Here is a 19290-nt window from a genome sequence, read left to right on the forward strand (position 1 = left end):
ACCATTGGCAAACCGCACCCCGCCCGCCGCCGGGTTGGAAAACAGAAACGAGGGGAAGATCTAGCTGTAGCACGGAAGCCAAGAAATTTGGTGGCTGATGGGGCTCGTTGATAGAGTGTTATTTATTCATAACTAGCAAGATGCCCACGCGTTGCACGGAAAATCAAGATGCATTTGTGTGAGTAGTTTATGTTGTGGGAGAAAAGGATGAACAAGAGAAGGCCTTATTTGCAAATGTGGAGAGGGGTGTGGGCATCTTTTTGTAAAATTGCCATAGTTTCCTTCCTATCCGTCAGATATAAATCGGACGGCCTATATTGCAGGATGGTAGGCACACCATCATCACCAACTCTGTTTTTTTATAAGAGTGTAGATATAGATATATATATAGATATAGATATAGGATATAGATATAAATATACATATAGATATAGAGAGTAGAGATTTGGTTACCAAATCTCATGCGTGCAATGCACATGTAGCTTACTAGTTGGTTACCAAATCTCATCCGGGTTTGGCACGAGCTCGTACTGCGGGAGCACCACAAGGCCTTCCTATCCGTCGCAACGCACGGGCACATTTCCCTCTTGGGGCCCACGGGACCGAGCTTAAGTGGCTTAGTGCACCGGCCTATGAGTCAATGACATGCGGACCTTAAATGCGGTTGGCCCACATGTCATTCTCATGGTGGTGGCGTGGTTCGCGACTCACTCGTTCGAGATGAACCGGCCGGTGGTGGCGTGGCCGTGGCGAGGGTGCCACAGCTGGGTGTCGAGGCGTTACGAGGCGTAGATGGCCACACCGGCGGGTACTACCTGTAGTACAGAAGTACTCCAGCTGAGGATTGATGCCCGGGACGAAATGTATCACAGCCGCTGGATGAAAATTCGATGGTGCAGGAGTACGGATCGGAGCAGGCAAACCGTGTCCAATCGGGTGTGGCTGTGGTAGAAAGTTGATGGTCGCCGCAGTTCAGCTGGCCCGCATGTCATGCACACAAAGGCAGAGGAGCGGTGGGGCCGAGAGGGATGAGACGCATGTCGGGGGACGTCGTGCCGTGGGTTGGAGCAGCGTCGTGGGAATCGCGTGTGGGTATGGCAGGGGTAGAAACAAGAAACGTGATGGTAGCCGTGGTTCAACTTCCATAGACAAGCTATCATGTCTGCTGACACATGCATTGCATACCGCTCACTGCAAGGAGCAGTAGTAGAGAAAACTTGTTCCAAAGATACCATTTTTCGATAAAATTCTCCAGATATCATTAGTTTTTACACATGGGATTACTCCTGCAAGGGTCAATCACAACAGGTGTTTTGTAAAAAAAATGCATCTTGATGTTCCCTGCAATGCACGGGCATCTTGCTAGTTATAGAAGAAGGCCACATGGGCATCCTTCCGCAGGGTGTGCCACCAACCCAAACTTCAACTTTCTTTTCAGACGATTAGGTGCACCAGATGTCGTGCCACACTACAAAATGTAAAAAAAATAGCTCCAAATTTTTTAAAACCTGTTATCTTCAAACCATCAAAACAGCCCAAGGAATATATTTTGAGTGAAGCATGATTTACTTTTACTGATATATGTATATCAAAACTAGAGTGTTTATATTTCAAGCCCGTGAACAAGTATTATTCTACTAGGTTGGATCCATTGCAACGCACGGGCCAGCACATTGGTAGTAGTAGTCTCTATGTCTATCTCTACTCTACTCTTATTCTTCTAAAAAAATAGAGTTGTTGATGATGGTGTGTCTGCCATCCTGCAGTATAGGCCGTCCGATTTATATCTGACGGATAGGAAGGAAACTATGGCAATTTTGCAAAAAAAAATACACACCCCTCTTATACGAGCAAGATGCCCGTGCGTTGCACGGAACATCAAGATCTTGTGGGAGAAAAGGATGAACGAAGGAAGGCCTTATCTACAAATGTGGAGAGGAGTGCGTGTAAATTGTCATAGTTTCCTTCCTATCCGTTAGATATAGATCGGACGGCCCATATTGCAGGATGGCAGGCACACCACCATCACCAACTCTGCTTTTTTATAGGTCGTCCGATTTATATATGATGGATAGGAAGAAAAATGTGGCAATTTTGCAAAAAGAAACCTACACCCCTCTCCACATTTGCAAATAAGGCCTTCCCTCGCTCATCTTTTTCTCTCACAAGATAAACTACTCATACAAATGCATCTTGATGTTCTGTGCAACGCACGAGGATGTTTCCTTGGGGGTCTCTCCAGCGCGGCGTGCCATAGTTGCAAGTTGACGCCCCTTGAGATGCCGACGTTGAGGGGCACTCGGATTTTGTCCGATGAGCAGGTAAGATGAGTTTGATCACGTAGTAAATGCATTCTAAAGACTACTTCCGTGTCCATTTCCTAATTCTCCCCCTACCCACAGTTTCACAGGTTAGGCTCGGTGCGAGTGGAGATTGGCTTGCTTATGTATGGGAGGGTACCAAAATCAATTTGCACAACATTTACAACGGTGACACCGTTCCCGTAGAACCTTTGTCCAACATTGGGATCAACCATGCAACGGGCCACCGCCTGAATTGGTACGATGGAACCACGGTGAGATTGAAGAAGATAGGACGAACCTTGCACATGGCGGTCAAAGGTGGACGATGTTGTCTGCGGCCGATTTGTTGCCATACGAGTACGAAGATGTTGCGCTCCTTTCTAACCGCATCTTCGCGGCGACAAACCAAGGGACTTGTTTCGTATGGGACACATCCAACGGTATACTCCCTCTCTCCCAGTTTATTTGTTTTGAATTTTTTCGTTTTATAAGTTTCAAATTCAAATTTAGATCTCCCCATGACATGTTGAGATTACAATGTTCATTAAATCCTTGCGTGCATGTATAGTAAAGAAACAAATCTCGAGTTTTCCACGAGTTCGTGCAGCGGTAGCACCACAAGGCCTAGAGCAGGAGTTACATTTACCTCTCGAGGCCCTCAGGTCTGAGCTTCAGCGTCTTACGACACCTGCCTTTGAATCAAAAACATGTGGACCCAATAGGTGGCTGGTCCACATGTAATGCTCCTGAAGGCAGAGGGGCAGTGGGGCCGAGAGGGGTGAGCCGTAGGTCGGGGGACGTGTGGTGTCATGGGTTCGAGCGGCGTCGTGGGAATTGCGTGTGGCTGTGGTAGAAACTTGATGCTCGTTGCATTTCAGTTGGCCCACATGTCATGCACACAAAGGCAGAGGGGCGGTGCGGCCGAGAGGGGTGAGGCGCACGTTGGGGGACGTGGTGCCGTGGGTTGGAGCGGCGTCATGGGAATCGCGAGTGGTAGCGGATGAAATGTGATGGTCGTCGTAGTTGAACTTCCATGGACAAGCTGTCATGTCTACGGACACATGCATTGCATACCGATCACTGGAAGGAGTAGTAGAGAAAGCTAGGTGGATAAATAGTTCCTTATAGTCAAGTAGACCCACGCTACTACTTGTTCCAAAGACATGCACACCATCGAAATAGTCCATCTATATCAATATACATAGAGAGGGAATATTTTTTTACAAGAGAGGAAATAGTTCATCCATCCATAATGCCCTGCTGCTGGTGCAGCATGTTCTTCTTCTTCTTCTTCTTCTTCTTCTTCTTCTTCTTGTTCTCATTTTCTATGGGAGACGGCTTCGCAACAAGCTCTCTGGACCTTGCAGCTATCTCGAAACTCACACGGGCATCGAGGGCAGCATATTTTATCCGCTCGTACGTCAAGGGATAATTCTCCCATCCAGACGACCATAATGCCAGCGTCTCGTCACCCTTCTAAAGATTTGTTCCGAGCACAAAATTTGCCACGTCGAATTGGGATGGTGTCGGTTTATCACAATCTTCTACAGGAATTTTTATTTTGGTTTGTAGGTCAGCGATGCTTTTCAAATCAAGGTTGTGCGGCTCCAACTTCTGTTTGTCCCCTGCGATGGCTGCCCCACAGAAGTATATGTCCTCCCGAGAAAAGAAATCGTGAAGCTCACCTGGTATGGAGGGCGTGTATATGATGTGGTACACCAAAACATCATCTTCGAGGCACAGCTGAAGGACGGCGGCGCGTTGGATCTTCCCAGTGGCACGCTCCGTGTACTGTGCGTCGAGACCGATGACATTCATCTCCACCTTTTGGAGGGAGTTGGATACATTGTTGATCCACTTCCGGACAACTCTTGGGTGGTCGGTGACTGTGGCAACTATGCTCAACGAGCCTTCGACGAGGACATGTTGGACGCTAAAAACCTACATCTCGATCTCTTTGACCATTTAGAACCGTTGGACCGGAGGGCTATGGTTTGGAGAATTAGGATTAGATGGCTAGTCTAACTGAAGAAGATGATTATTTATAGGGGCTTCGAAATTACTCCAGGAGGATGTGAAGAGGTTAAAACAATGTGAATGCAGTGTGGTTTGGATGCAAATGAAGATCAAGGAGTAGTGAAGAAGCCGAGGAAAATCGGTTCCCGATGGAGAAGTAAATGGGAGAAGTTGTGCGCATGCATGAGGAGAGCTGCGGTGGTTTGAGTGCTACATGCAATGGATTGGACGGGCTCTTCGGTTGCCTTTTCTCTCTCCCACGCGCACAGAATGGCCCACTTGCATGCTGCAGTTTATTGGCTGGAGTCTGGCTGCAGCTCATGCGTACGCTAATTAATGCTGTGAATACAAGGCATGGATGGAAATGGGCGCATCCAAAAGGGTATATACGCAGACTAATTAGATAAATACTGAAAAAAGTTATGCGCAGAAAAAAGAGGACCGGAGGGAGTACTACTCATGTTCCTACTAGGGTTAAGGAATATGCGGTTATCCTCAAAAAATAAAAGTCCTTCTTCGTGCTTCTGCATGCACGAGAATTTGGTTCTGCTCGCAATATGGATGATACCTGGAGGATGAAGTGAACCCAGAGGCATGCTAGCACGGGAGTACTACTCATGTTCCTACTACTCCTACTAGTAGTAGAGTACAACTGTGGTACACTTGATGGTCAAAATACTATTATTCATCCGGTCCTTATAGTGAAGTGACAAGACCCTGCGCCCGAGGTGACACCAGTCCAGGCGGCGTGTCCGGGTTACCAAAGTCAGCCTCACCTTGTGCACTGTGCAGTCACGGTCACCGCCGCTGTATAGCATGCCTCACCTCGTCTCCCTCTCCCCTAGCCCCACTCCATCTCCATATCCGTCTCGCCGGAGATCCTGAGGTCACTCTTCATCATCTCACTGTGCCCCCGCGTACCCTCGCCTCGCTCGCCTCCCCCAGTACCACTATTCCCTCGCTAGCCGCTCTAGCACCGAAAGACTTCTCCCCCGTAAATCAAGCCCCCCAAAACCCCACCTTCCAAACTCCACCATGGCCGAACGCGAACCGCGCAGCATCCATATGAGCCGCGATTGGAGCAATCTCCCCAGTGACGTCCTCGACCTCTGTTGTTTATGTATGGATATGTTGAGTGCCCTGCGGCTGGCTACATGCTCGAGGGGCATGCACACGGCCATCATCGAAGCGAGGCCAAAGCTTTTCATGACACCCTGCTTGCTGCTATCTGGTCTTGCGAGATTTGCTCACCATGATACGGAGGCGTACATGACGCCCCTCGACTTCAATCTGACCTCCATTAGCCGAAACTTCTTTGCAGGTATGTAGTGGGTCGCCATACATCATTTCCCTCGACTTTGATCCGATCACCATCACCCGAAACTTCTTGCAGGTATGTACGTACTGGGTCGGCATGAACTCGTGAACTTCCAGACCTCACATGAGATTATCCTTCCTCCGTTGGATGATATAGAGTTTTACCTTCGCGGTCCAAGTCATCTAGATTACGTCGTCAGTTGGACGCACCTTGTTTTGCAGAAGATGGTAATCTGCCAAGTGCCCACACGACATGCGGATTACACAGACTTCAAGCTAATTGCATTGTTCGACAAGGGACTCGCCTGTCTTTCCGCCGGTGCCTTCTTTAGCTGGAGATAGCTCAGCTCGCAGTGGATCGTCGTCAAAGCTGATACACACTTCTGTGATGCTATTGAACACAATGGCATCATCTACGCGATCGACAAAGCAGACGGCACCACGTATTGTTGGGACGGCGCGTGTAAGTTGTTTCCGTCTGATGTTAATGATGACGCCATGACACTGTTTGAACTTTTTGTGATGATTGACATATCTCTGTTTGAGCAAAATTTGAGTAAAACTATGGCAATATATTAGAGACGCCGTAAATCAGCTATATTTGGAGTGAGTTAATTCATGCGATTGTGACCATGTCATTATAGCCAATTTGTACCCCTGAATAATCAAACTGTTAGGAAGATAGATATTCTCCTTATTTTAGAGTAATCTATATACTACTAAATATGAGTGTGTATCAATGGCCATGTTAGTTTCCTCATTTTCATGATGTAGAAACATGCATCACACTATTGATTTCATCTAACCATACATTAGGGAAGCAAATGTGCATATGGAGAACTCTATATTTTGAAGTAGTGAAATCCTGTAATGCTTACCATGTGTACATACCTATGTTCGCACTTCAGCAATCAATAGCTAGAATAATATGCTCACAAAAATTTTGCCCACAGAACATGAGTATATAACAATGCATGGTCTGTTAGTTTCCTTGAAGAATTTGTTTGTGAGGACAGAACATGATTACATAACATGCATGACATGGTTGTTTCCTATGAAGAATCGATTGTGAGATAACATGAGTATAACCACGCATGGCACTTCTATATTTTCGAACCCAGTATACATTTCCCTGTATTTTCCTCCCGGTTCCAACAGGGACATATCAATGCTGTTTCTTGCATTATCCTACTCATACTCTGAACAATGTTGATCTTACATTAATAATGCCTGTCATTTTTGATATGATGCAGTGTCCCTACAGTTACTGCCCTTTGTACTCACACCACCTTTGCCAAAAATAGGGAAGCACAACTGGTTCCTCGCTCGATCAGAGGACGGCAAAAGACTGATGATCATTCGGACACATGAGCCGGAAAAGTTATATTGCAAAAACCCCACTGTATGCAAGCACCGTGAAACACGTGAGTATCCGGACAGTGGCTGTTACGTCTATGAGCAGGATACCAACTTGTTGGGGCCTGCAGGATTTTTGAGTTGGAGGCGGGTAAACAGCCTTGGTTCATATTCTCTGTTTCTTGGACTCAATTATCCGATTAACCAGGAGATCACCGTTGGCAAGTACCTTGATGGCAGAGAGGCTCTGTTTGCTATGGAAAATTGTGTCTACACGGCGAGCCCTAGGAGTTCGGGAGCAAACTCCCCTGATTGTCAATGGTACAGCCTGCAGCCAAAAGAAGGTGAGAATGACAAAGGCATCTAGATTAACTTTGATCCTTGGATGTGTCGAGTCCGACAGGCAGTGATGTGGTTCAAGCCTTCAGGTTGATAGGTAATTGGGCTGTTGCGTTGAAAGTGTGGATTACTGGTGTCTCCGGATCACTGGTGGCTGAACCGGGGCTGCAAATTATTATGGTGTTGGATCATCCCTCTTCGAATGACTTGTTGTCTTTGCTGCTTGTTCTGGATGGGTAGTTCTCTCTTTTGTTATGCATATTCCTTGCCATTGGGTCATCCTCGTCTATGTCACTCTTACTATGTAATAGTTTCCTCTATTTAGAATGTCATTCTCGTCTGGATCACGAGAGTCTGAGCGCTGCAGATGGGTGTGTTTTGGTGGTGTAGCAAGACTTCTCATGAACTATCATGTCTTGCTGTTTATGTCAGTAGTAGTCGCTAGTCAGTGTTTGAATGTTGTATATATCGTTGTTTTGAACTGTTTATTGTCTCGAACTGCTGGTGGGCTAAATGAGGGCATCACCATTCTCCAGTGTTCAGAGTATATCTCATTTTTTCAAGTTATAATTTGAGCTCGGTGTCTTTTCGATGATGTACACTTGTTTGGGCTAGTGAGGTGTCGTTGAATATGGGCCGAGTAGTAACGCAATGCCAAATAGGTCAATTATGACTCTTAGGCCGGGCTCTCAAAAGATCCTAAAAAAAGGCCGGGCTCTCAAAAAAAGAAAGAATAGGGACTCTTAGGCCGACATGTGGGCGCCACCGGTGTTTTCGTGTGCTTGTGCGCCGAGAGCATATTGCCGCGTGTTCGAAATTTATGCTACCTTTTCATCCCCAATCAACCGCCCCTCCCCCACCTCTGGAATCTCGATTCCTACTCCAGTTCCCCCAAATCCCCCTCCTGTACTCCCTGTACTCAAGCGCACTATCATGTCGCCGGTCAACGCGGATCTCCGAGCCGGAGATCCTGAGGTCCGTCCTGCCTTCGAGCGCTACGTGCTGTCGCTCAACAATGGCATGGCGGCGCTTGACGAATAGTTTGCCGGCAAAGTGCTGATGGTAACCATCAATGGCGACTGGCCTCCCGTCTCGCCGGACGACCTTGTCAAAGCTCTTGGCATTGCGCACGGCATCCAAATAAGTGACTTGCTCGTCAAAATCTGTCCGCCACCGGCTGATTTCTTCGTCAGGTTCCGGACAACTTTCGACTGCAGTCGTGTGTTCGAATCTTCGCGGCGTTTGTTCTGCGATGGCGCGCTGGTGAGCTTTGATTGGTGGCACCCAGGATGGGGCTCTGTGCCTTCTGAGCTTGAGTTTTTAACAAAGCTTACCTTCCACGGCATGCCTCGACGTGCTTGGAATAGCGAGTCCATGAATGAGCTTATCAACGACCTTGGAGGTGAGCTCGTAAGTATGTTCCTCCAGACAGCTGGGCTCTGACGGTTATGGCATGGATGAAGAAGCCGTCCACCATACCGAAGGTGATTGGTGTTGAGATACCGGTGCAGGAACTGGGGTTGTACTATTCGTCGCCACCAAGGCCGCCGCGGACACTACACCACAACACTGATGCAACGGCATGTAAACTGTCGTGAGAAAGCACTTTAAGCGGCACACTATCTGCCGGGACAGTATTTCTCCCGGCAAATAGAACCGCCACGAGAACGGCTGCCGAGGATTACTTGTCCCGGCAGATAAAATATTCCCGGGAGTCCCACTGCCCTAGTGCATTTATTTGCCGGCAGTTTCGTTTCTCCCGGCAGATTAGCCAAGACGCGTGGAATATCAGTTACTAGTAGTCAAACTGCCGGCAGAAAAGTGTTGACCCGGCAGTTATTTTGCCAGTATGTAGATTTCACTACCTAATTGTTTTAGGCATCCCCTATGTAATATCCATTTAGTATGTTCAGTCAATCAGGACATGTCACACGTACAATTTATATACTTCAATCAAAGTCACATATATGTCTCATCCATACAGTTCAATCAAAATAATATCAGGCCTCATCCAGAACCTTAAAACGTCATTGGATAAACATAACCATAATATACATATAAGAAGGTTGTGCCACAAAAGGTATAGTGCAGATATGTTTTAAAATGTGCCACACAACCAACAAATGGAGAAGTACATGTTTCTGGGTGTGCCACACGACCAAAATGAGCAGAACGGCTTAACAACCAGCAAAATGAGCGGAGCAAGTGTGTCGAGGTATCACAAAAGTAAACAAGCATATTACATAAACACTCCACCAACTATTGTAGGTCTTCCAAATCTTCAGGAGCTTGAAAATCTTCCAAACCTTCATCTGACTTGTGTACCTTTGGGAAACCTGCAACAGATAGGATACTCAATAGGGAGCTCTCGTCTGAGAATTTAAATTAACATTGAAGTTGACATGCTACAGTTAAACTCAAGGAACATTTACAAAGACCTGGAGAGTAGTCATTCTTTGCATCTCAAGGAGTAATACGACACATGTACAAAAGAATACACCATAGTACAAAGTGGCAATTTTTTGACAAACAAAACTATGCGCCTATGCCGCGTCTAGTATACAGGAACACTAATATTGCTCACGTACAGCCAAGTACTAGCGAACAAAGCATGAAGGAATCAATATTTCAGTAGCAAATTACCAAAACAATCTGATATAGTCACATCATCACAGCAGTACAGGACAATAATACAATAGAACAATCACGTCAGAGATACTAATAACATCATCTTTGGATGGTAAACTATTCACAGGTTTCAAAAATTGGATGCATCTAACATGTTGTACACACTGAAGATCTTGATTAGCTAAACCAACCAAAGAACAGCAGGAGGCTAGGAAAGCTACCCCTAAGAAAGCATCAACTATGTCAACTGCCAAGAAAAATAAGAAAGAAAAGGCTGATGATTCTGCAAGTATTGGGCTTGATAAAGGGAAGGCTGATGATTCTGCAAGTAATGGGCTCGATGCCATTCCAGAACAGGACATAAGCAACACGTATACCAAGTTAACATGCAATTGTTGGAAAGGGTAAATATAAACCTCACTCCAGAGGTAGAGGTAAACATGTATACCAAGTTATCGACTAAAGTGACCACTTATCAAGAATTGGCAGCATCTATCTATTATATTATTAAACCAAAATGAAGATTTTTCAACCTTAAGTTGTGAAACTTTAACGGAGACTGATCAGTTTAGAAATAAGGTAGAAGTATATACTACTTGGCATGCATCTAAAAAAAGGCCATGTGCGATTAGGGACTAAATATGGTCCTGTTGCTAGAATACTCATTCCTATTTGTGAAGGTACCAAACTCCTTGCAATCTGCATCATATAAAAGTTCAAGTCATGCTGGAAACGAACAGTCAGCATCTGGCTGCAGTATAAAATGGGATAAATATTTTAGTGTACTTGAAACAAGAATTCAATGACAGATCCGTAACTGGACTAGACGAACAGGACAACAAGTATACAGAGACAATAGTGGAAGATGTTATGCAAGAATGGACATGTAAAAGCTTCCACTAGTCATATGCAAGAACATGCATACACAGGACATGCAAGAGCAACATCCAATAAAAGTCTCCATCAGTCCAGTCACATAGATCAAGCAATTAACCATGCAACAACTTAACATCACACACATAGCAGCCAAGAGAAACATGTATATTACCTCCTTAGCTTGCTTGTGGTCGCGTTCCTGCTTTTTCCATGGACTTGTCCACTTCCAACTGCATACATAGAAGCAAAGCTTTTTCAGCAATCAACCATCATAGTCATTGGTAAGTTTAATCATAAGAAAATAAGAACAAAAGCTCACATGCTTGTATGGCCACGCGATACATCGCCCTTGAACTTGCCCCATGGTGGTCATGTTTCCAACACCACGAGGCAGTATAGCAACCCTTTTTATAACATAGTTCACGGCAACCTCACAATATTCAGAGCCAAGCTCCTGACCACCTACCACCTTTCTACGATCAATTGATAGAATGGTTGCTTTTGCCACTAGGATACAATGATCTCGATAAACATTGTACAAGATCACATCCTTTCCTTTCTGAGTAAGCATGAAAAAGAACTCAGATAAGCAAAAGTGTCTTTGTCATCCTAAACAAGAAAGAGCAACAAAATATAAACAAAGTACAATCTGACCTGCTGATTTTTTTGTGTGATTGCAACTTCCTTGCTTGTTGCCATCTTGTGGCGATGAAGTGCCACATCCTTACTTTGTTGTGTGAGCCCTGTTGCCTTCTTCTTTTGCAAAATGGTTGATTCCTTCTCTTGCAGCACCTCATGTAGAGCGGTACTAGAAAGAACAAAGTTTTTCTGAGTGGGTGCTGTTAACTTCTTTTGCAAGAGTGCTTCTTCAGCCTTCTTATGCAAAATGGTTGCTTGTTTCTCTTGCCGCACCTCATGGCTGTGGGTGGCAGATTCTGCACTCTCTTCATGCTCATACTCCCCTTCATGTTCATACCCCCCTTCATGTCCATATCCACCTCCATATCCACCTTCATATCCATCTTCATGTCGATATCCACCTCCATGGCCACCTCCATATCCACCTTCATGTCGATATCCATATCCATATCCAGAGTGAGACAAGTCATAGTCTGGATTGAACTGAATATTTTGCTGCACATTTGATTGTAACAGTCTCCGCATTTGTTGAAGTTCATCCTTCAGAGTTGTAACTACTGTTTGGAAATTATGCTCCATTTTGTCTACACGCTCGACAAGAATTGCATTTGCTTGCCGAGCTTCTTTTGCTTCTTCCTCGGCCATTTGAAGCTTCATAGATTTCAGCTTTCTAGTACCCGGCATGCCCAAACGTGCAGCACTTGGTCCTAGACCTATACACCTCACATACCCATTCCTCTCCTTTCCTGCGACATGCGAGAAGAGGTCACCTTGCTTGATGCTTTTTTCTAAAAGTTCTGGATGCTCATTTGACTTCTCTTCTATCTTTTTCTACAAGACAGAACATATGATCCATGAACACATCAGCAACATAGTGTTTACTTAAGACTATAACTCCAATGTTCTAGAGAAAAAACTAACAAGTACAAAGCCTAAAGATTGTTGCAACTCAAATACTTACAAACATAGTTGCTGCAGCCACACTTGAAGGGGCACCAGTCTTCTTGCACGTGTGTGTTTCTATAAACAGTTCATGTCTCTGAGGGGGATATCCATTCTTCTTATGCTACATTCATTTTCTTATAATTAGTTCATAACAATCAAGAAACGGTGCAAAATAGAGTTATATAAGATCATTATATACCATTTCATGAGAAACACGAGCATGACTTTTGCTGCCTGATGTATGCAATAATTCCATCTCCATTCGATTTTTTCTTCCTTGCTCGCTACGTTGCTACAAATATTGATTCAATGAATTGTAAATTAGAGCAAAACTGCAGGAAACTACACATATTTTCTTGCAGCGTACCTTCCCTGCTTCAGTTTTCCAAAAAGCAACAAGCTCTTTCCAATCAGTTGGGCTAACTCTGTTATCTGGGACAACTTGAAGTTCCTCATCGGTCATCTTCTCATCAAAATACAAAGTCTTCAACTCAGATTTGAAATCCCTCCATTTCTTCGCAGCGCTTCCCATTACCCAATCCTTCATTTTGTCATCCACAACATAGTACATCTGCTTTCAAGCAAGTGTAAATGGAGAGTGTAAGGGTGATGTATTAGATAAAGGGGAAAGTTATACTACAAGTCATCTAGAGATAAAGGGGCAAGTTATACCAGAAATCATAGATTATACCTTTAAGGTTATCCACAAATGATTTTTTCTGCTCAACATCAACCTTTCTCCAATCATTATGCCCAAGAGATATTTTACTTTTCACAAGTGTGGAGATGAAGTTTGAAAACTCTGATGCATTTTCCCCAATTGGTTGTCCATCACCATTGTACTCCACACGAATTGGTGGGACTGCCCCCAATCTATCATACACATTGTGCATTCTAGTGCGTTTTTTCCCCTTCTTCCCCTTCGTTTCTCGAACCAACTCATGGTCTAAACATGGAAAATAGTTAGTAGGCTATATATCATCATTTAACTAACATGGAAAATAGCTACGTACCTTCCTGCTCTTCAATGTTATCACTTGGCATGTCATCAACATCTCTAGTCATTTGGGACCTAAGAACTCGAGTTACTTCAACAGTAGGCTTTCCTACGGTGCTCTACACATAACGAAACAAGATATGTAAAACTGAAGTAATAGATGCAATAACCAAATAGAAACATGTTATATCACCTTCTTTCTTTTAGTTTGGCGCTGACTGGCTTTGCCTCCAGAAACTTCGTTAGCATCTGCAAATCTGAAAGACCCAAATCGTGCAAAATCCTCACTGTTTCTTGCTTTAAGATTCGCTAGCCTCTCTTCCTCTCGTGCTTCAGCATTGTCTTCGTCTCTTCCTTTTTCCATTTTTTTTCCTGAAAAGAAAATTTATAGCACATTAGAATTGACACATTGGATATCAAGTATATAAGCATGTAACTGAAAAATGAAAGGAAAAGGCACACACTTTGGTTGCTGAACTGCAGGAACAAGTGTTCCATCTATATCCATCCTACTACGAGGTATATTCCTAACATCAACACTAAGATCTACATTGGCATCCAGATCAGCAATTGACACAGTAGGTGCATCATGGTGGTCAAAATCTTCATCTCCCACTCCAAACATATCATACAGGTCTCGTGGATGAGGAAAGCTTCTAACAGAATACCAGTCTTTATCATGCTTATCTTGCACATAGTACACTTGGGTTGCTTGAGATGCCAAAATGAAAGGTTCATCAGACTTGAGTAAATGCTTGAAGTTCACACGTGTGACACCAAGATCATCGACTTGAACCCACTTGTCTTGTGCACTATTGTCAACCCAATCACATTTGAAAAGCACAATACTTCCTTTGTTGTTATAATTTAACTCAAGGATTTCAGTTATCACACCATAATATATTTTATTGCTGACCATAAGATTTTCATTATCTTCACTTGTGGAAGACAAAATCTGAGATACAAGAGCAACCCCGCTGCTTTGGGTAGGTCTACCGTCATCATACGAATTTGTGTGGAAATTGTACCCATCTATGGTATAGCTATTACACTTCCTTGCAGCTAAGAAGGGCCCGTTAGCTAAAGTTTGAATCTCTTCAGAAATATCTTCACCATTTGCAATTAGTTGTGCCACATGGAGCTTAAACCACTCATGAAATTTCTCATGGCGAATGCGACTAATCTCTAAGTTATTCCCGTGGCCAATCGAAGTTAAATAGGCATCATACTTGCTGCAGGAGTTAAGTATGCATAGTCAGCAATATGACAAATATCGTTCATAGGCTCAAATGAAAGAAATTCTTAGAAATAAAATACCTCAAATATGAATCTATGTTATCATAATTAAACAAAACATATCGATGCGCTTGCAGCCATGACTTGTGATCTAAGGTCACTATATGTTTTCCAGCCAAAAATCGACCCTTGTTAGTAAAAAATGGCATAGTAGATACATTGGTCTCAGGGGCGTCATTTCTGCATTTTCTGTTAAATCTAGTCTCACATCCATGTAAATAACGGGAGCAGAATGTAAGGCTCTCATCAAACACATAGCCCTCTGCAATTGACCCCTCAGGGTGGCTCTTGGTACGAACAAACCCCTTTAGCTTCATATTATACCTATATAGTATATACGTAACATATATCAGATTATTTTGAAGAGCAAGAAACCATATGATACCAAGAAAATAGGTTTATAGGGATGACCTTTCTACTGGGTACATGCTGCTGTACTTTACTGGGCCCCCTAGCCTCACTTGGGTTGGAAGATGAACCATCAAGTGAACCATAAGATCAAAAAATGATGGCAGAAATATGGCCTCAAGAATGCTCAAGGTCTCAGCTATTTCTCCCTCTAGCTTCTCCATGTCACTTATGCTAATGACAGGAGAATATATTTGCTTGAAGAATCTGCTGACACGAACCAAGGCAACACCGACTTCCTTTGGCAATGTGTTCCAAACAGCTAGCGGAAGCAATTGCTGCAAAAGAATGTGATTGTCATGGCTCTTCAGCCCAACGATCTTTTTCTGCTTCACAAGGACATTCCGGCGTATATCAGATGCACAACCATAAGGGAACCTAGCTTCCTTGCAAATTTCGCAAAACAGTTTCTTCTTTTCATTGTCCATTGCATAGGGTGCAGCAGGCAAATCAAATTGTTCACCTACTGGGACAGGTTGGAGAGCTTTTCTTATTCCGAGATGCTCTAGATCTCTACGAGAGCTATAATTATCTTTTGATTTTCGATCCATGCATAGAAGTGTGTTAATTATATTTTCACATACATTCTTTTCAATGTCCATTGCATCAACATTATGAGGCTGCAGCAAGTCTTTCCAGTATCTCAACCTAAACCATATGGATTTTCTTTTACGAACCATTGGTGGTTCGCCAACCTTGCTCTTCTTGGTGGTTGTTTTCCCGGAAGGGTCCTTTCCAAAAACAGTCTTCATATTTTCAGTGAGGGCCAAAACTTCCTCTCCAGTAAGTGGTATAGGTGCTGTCCCTAATTCCACACCATCAAAGGATTCTTCGTCAAATCTGTATTCATGGTTAGGATCAAGAAACCTTCGATGACCCATATAGCAAAATTTCTTGCCTTCCTTCAACCGAAGAGAGCAAGTATGTGAGCCACACAATGGACAGCCAAATTCACCACAGGTTACGATCCCGGATAGAGTGCATAAGCCTGGGAGGTCTGATGTAGTTGACAATACAGCAGCATGCAGGTTGAAGGGTTTACCGGTGGAGGCATCATAGGTTCTAACACCCTCCTCAAAAAGCGAGTTCAAATCATCAATAAGTGGTTCAAGAAAGACATCTATATCTCCCCCAGGTGACCTTGGACCAGGAATTAGCAAAGAGAGGGTGAAATTATGCTGCTTCATGCACAACCAAGGAGGAAGATTCAACGGAATTACTACAACAGGCCAGATACTATAGGATAACTTCATTGTCCTAAATGGATAAAACCATCAGATACTACAAGCAGCCTCATGTTGCGACTATCTTTAGCAAAATCTGGATATTTGCCATCAAAGTCCTTCTTCCAAACAGGTGCATCCGCTGGATGCCTTATTAGTCCATCTCTTGTACGTTCTTCAACATGCCATCTGCAGTCTGCTGCACTCTTTGGAGACACAAAAAGGCGTTGTAGCCTCTTCTTTATTGGAAAATAACGAAGAACCTTCCTTGGGACCTTGTGTACATGTTTCCCATCAAGACTATTCTTTTCAGATTTCCACCGAGAAGTTTTGCATGTAGGACAAATATCCTTATTTGCATGTTCCTTCCAGAACAAAATGCAATCATTCTCACATGCATGAATTTTTATATAACCAAGCTCAAGGCATTTTATCATCTTCTTAGCTTCATAAAAAAATTTGGGTAGCTTTGCTGTTGGAAAGGCCTCTTTTAGCAACTCTAGCAGTATGTCGAAACTTTTATCACTCCAACCTCCAAGAGGTTTTGTATGGAGTAACCTAACAACGAAACGTAGCTTTGAGAAGGTTGTGCACCCTGGATAAAGCTCCTCCCTATCATCAGCTATGAATTGTCGGAAAGCATCTTCATCCTTCTTTTTCTTCACTAGAAGAGGGTCGACGCCCTCAGGCACAGCATCCTGGTGACTTGGATCCTCCCCACTACTATCATTAAAATCCCCATTTTGATGTGCTATATCTTGAATCATTTCAAGCATCTCATCATAGTCATCTAGGTCAATCTCCTCTTGAAAATTATCAGGTTGAACCTCATCATGGTCACTCTCGGATACAAGAGGTGATGATGCCTCCCCATGATCATTCCATCTTTTGTACCCACTAATAAACCCATCGCATAACAAGTGCTCATAGACAACACTAGCTTCAAACCAACAACAGTTCAAGCAAATTCTACAAGGACATAGTATAGTGTTCCCTCTTGCTGAATGAGTAAAAGCAAAATCTATGAATTTCTCTACCCCGTCTATATATGCTTGTGTATTTCTAGCTTTATCCATCCAACTCTTGTCCATTCTTGACCAGTTTCACTAAAATTGCCTAACATGCGAAAGAAAGTTTACTTCTATTAATGGAAAAATCTAGTAACAAAATGCATATCATCAATATCTAGTACATGCGACAAGAAATACAATACGAAGAAGAAATGCCATCACACAATAGAATATAATTAACCGAAACATGTAATTTCAGAAAATACAAAAACCAAGATAGCAGCAAGAATGTCATCATCTATGTCATAAAAGCATAGCACCTGTTCTGTCCACATCTCCTATTTCGCAAAGCACAAACAAATATGGTACTACTTTGGGGCATCAACTAAATAAACAAAGACTTAAATAACTAGCTTTCTTTCATCTCAAATTAAATGAACTCCAAAGCTCAATGAAACAACTTAGTCAGGTGTCAATGAATCTAATTAAGCTATGCACTTGTTAATCACCAATGGTCCCTGTTCTTTGATCTGAAGGGCTAATAGCAGTAGCAGTGTTCGTTCGTAGACAAGCAAAAAGTTCAGTAATAACATTGCACTTGCAGTAGCAGTGTTCTGAAGGGCTACAAATGAACTCGAAAACATCAGTAATAACTTGTTCGTTCAGTAATAACAGTAGCAGTGTTCTGAAGGGCTACAAATGAACTCCAAAACTAGCTTTCTTTCATCCCAAATTAAATGAATCTGTTTTTAGCTGTTATTACACCAAAGCAATTAAAAATTGATGCTTTGTTCTAACTGACGGAAGAGTTCAGTACTGCACATTCAGAACAAAAGAAGGCACACAAATTGCTACCAAACCTCACCTGTCCAATGAAGTACAGGAGGCAGCGATGTCCAGGGAAAGGATGTTCAGCAGGCAAAGCTGCTCGCTGGAGAGGAGGGCCAACACGTGGTCTGCTGCTTCGGGGGCTTGTGGAGGAGGCGGACCGGTCACTTGATGCTCGGTGAAGCCTGCTCGGGGAGGAAGTGCACGAGCGTAGTACGTAGTTGCTGCGAAGAAGCCCTTCCACGGAGGATGGTGTCCGCCGGTGGTGTGGCTTGGCGATGACGATGGTGGCCGACGGGGTGCTCGGAGGTGCCGCTCTGGAGTGGGGTGACGACGGCAGCAGGATGCAGTGGCTGTTCGGGCGGCGGAGGGGCGGAGTGTCTGCCGCGCGTGATGGGGGGCGACGGCGGCAGTGGTTTGCTGGTTGGAGGGCCTCCGCCGGCGGTGGATAGTTGGGGGCGGCGGCGGCTTGCGGTCCAGTGGAGGGCGGATGGTGCGCGGCGGTAGAGGAGAGCTGCGGTGCTGAGGGGCTACGCCGGCGGTGGGGGCGGGGGAGCTACGCTGGCGCGCGGTGGTCGAGCGCGCGGAGGCGGCCGCGCGGTGCGCGAACTAGCTAGGTTTCGGGGCGGCGGCGGCGGGGGATCTGCTGGAGGCAGGGGATTTGGGGGTGGCGTGTTGTGGATCTGGTCGTGCGAGGGCCGGCGCTATTATTTCTCAATGGGCCAAAATATTCGTCAAGTCGCGCGCTTTTTTTCCTCTCTGGCGCGCGCTTATTGGAGCCGCTTTCCCGTTTCGCTCAAAGACGGTCTCCGGCATGGGCCGGCAGATTATGGGCCGAGATTTCGTTCTCCCGGAAGATTATGTGCCGTAAAGTGTACCGGCAGTGCAGATGCCATTGTTATTAAAGTTCTCCCGGCAGTTACACCGCCTTAACATGCTTCTAGCGGCAGTAACACATGCCCCGGCATTTAGTTTGCCCTTAAATAGGTTTTTCTCCCGGCAGTTAACTGCCCCCAATAAAGTGTTGTGGTGTAGTGGGACCACGTTTGGGATGTACCTGTATCGAGTGTTCGTGCATGTCGAAGAAGTGGTCAATCCATCAATCAAAG

General features: G+C 44.4%; 1 protein-coding gene across 3 annotated transcripts; it reads right to left on the reverse strand.

Annotated features, from left to right (window-relative positions):
• Positions 1–9345: 9345 nt before the first annotated feature.
• LOC109750538 (uncharacterized) lies at positions 9346–18881 on the reverse strand. Of its 3 annotated transcripts, none has more exons than XM_020309496.4 (11): positions 18219–18881; positions 13610–13788; positions 13433–13535; positions 13111–13365; positions 12787–12990; positions 12619–12711; positions 12436–12540; positions 11490–12305; positions 11155–11394; positions 11008–11065; positions 9346–9667 (listed from the first exon to the last, which is right to left on the reverse strand). In XM_020309496.4, the coding sequence occupies exons 4-10, from the start codon at positions 13165–13167 to the stop codon at positions 11012–11014; spliced, it is 1569 nt and encodes a 522-aa protein (XP_020165085.1). In that variant the 5' UTR covers positions 13168–13365; positions 13433–13535; positions 13610–13788; positions 18219–18881; the 3' UTR covers positions 9346–9667; positions 11008–11011. The 3 variants fall into 3 exon arrangements, 2 of the variants coding, with proteins under 2 accessions (XP_020165085.1, XP_020165089.1); XM_020309500.4 differs by having other exon boundaries at positions 12619–12703; positions 18219–18496; XR_002229922.4 differs by lacking the exons at positions 9346–9667; positions 11008–11065; positions 11155–11394; ... (2 more) ...; positions 12619–12711; positions 12787–12990 and adding exons at positions 13881–14648; positions 14734–15036; positions 15124–17459 and having other exon boundaries at positions 13179–13365; positions 18219–18768.
• Positions 18882–19290: the final 409 nt, after the last annotated feature.

This window comes from Aegilops tauschii, chromosome 7 (genome assembly GCF_002575655.3).
Source record: "Aegilops tauschii subsp. strangulata cultivar AL8/78 chromosome 7, Aet v6.0, whole genome shotgun sequence".
Classification (NCBI taxonomy): Eukaryota; Viridiplantae; Streptophyta; class Magnoliopsida; order Poales; family Poaceae; genus Aegilops; species Aegilops tauschii.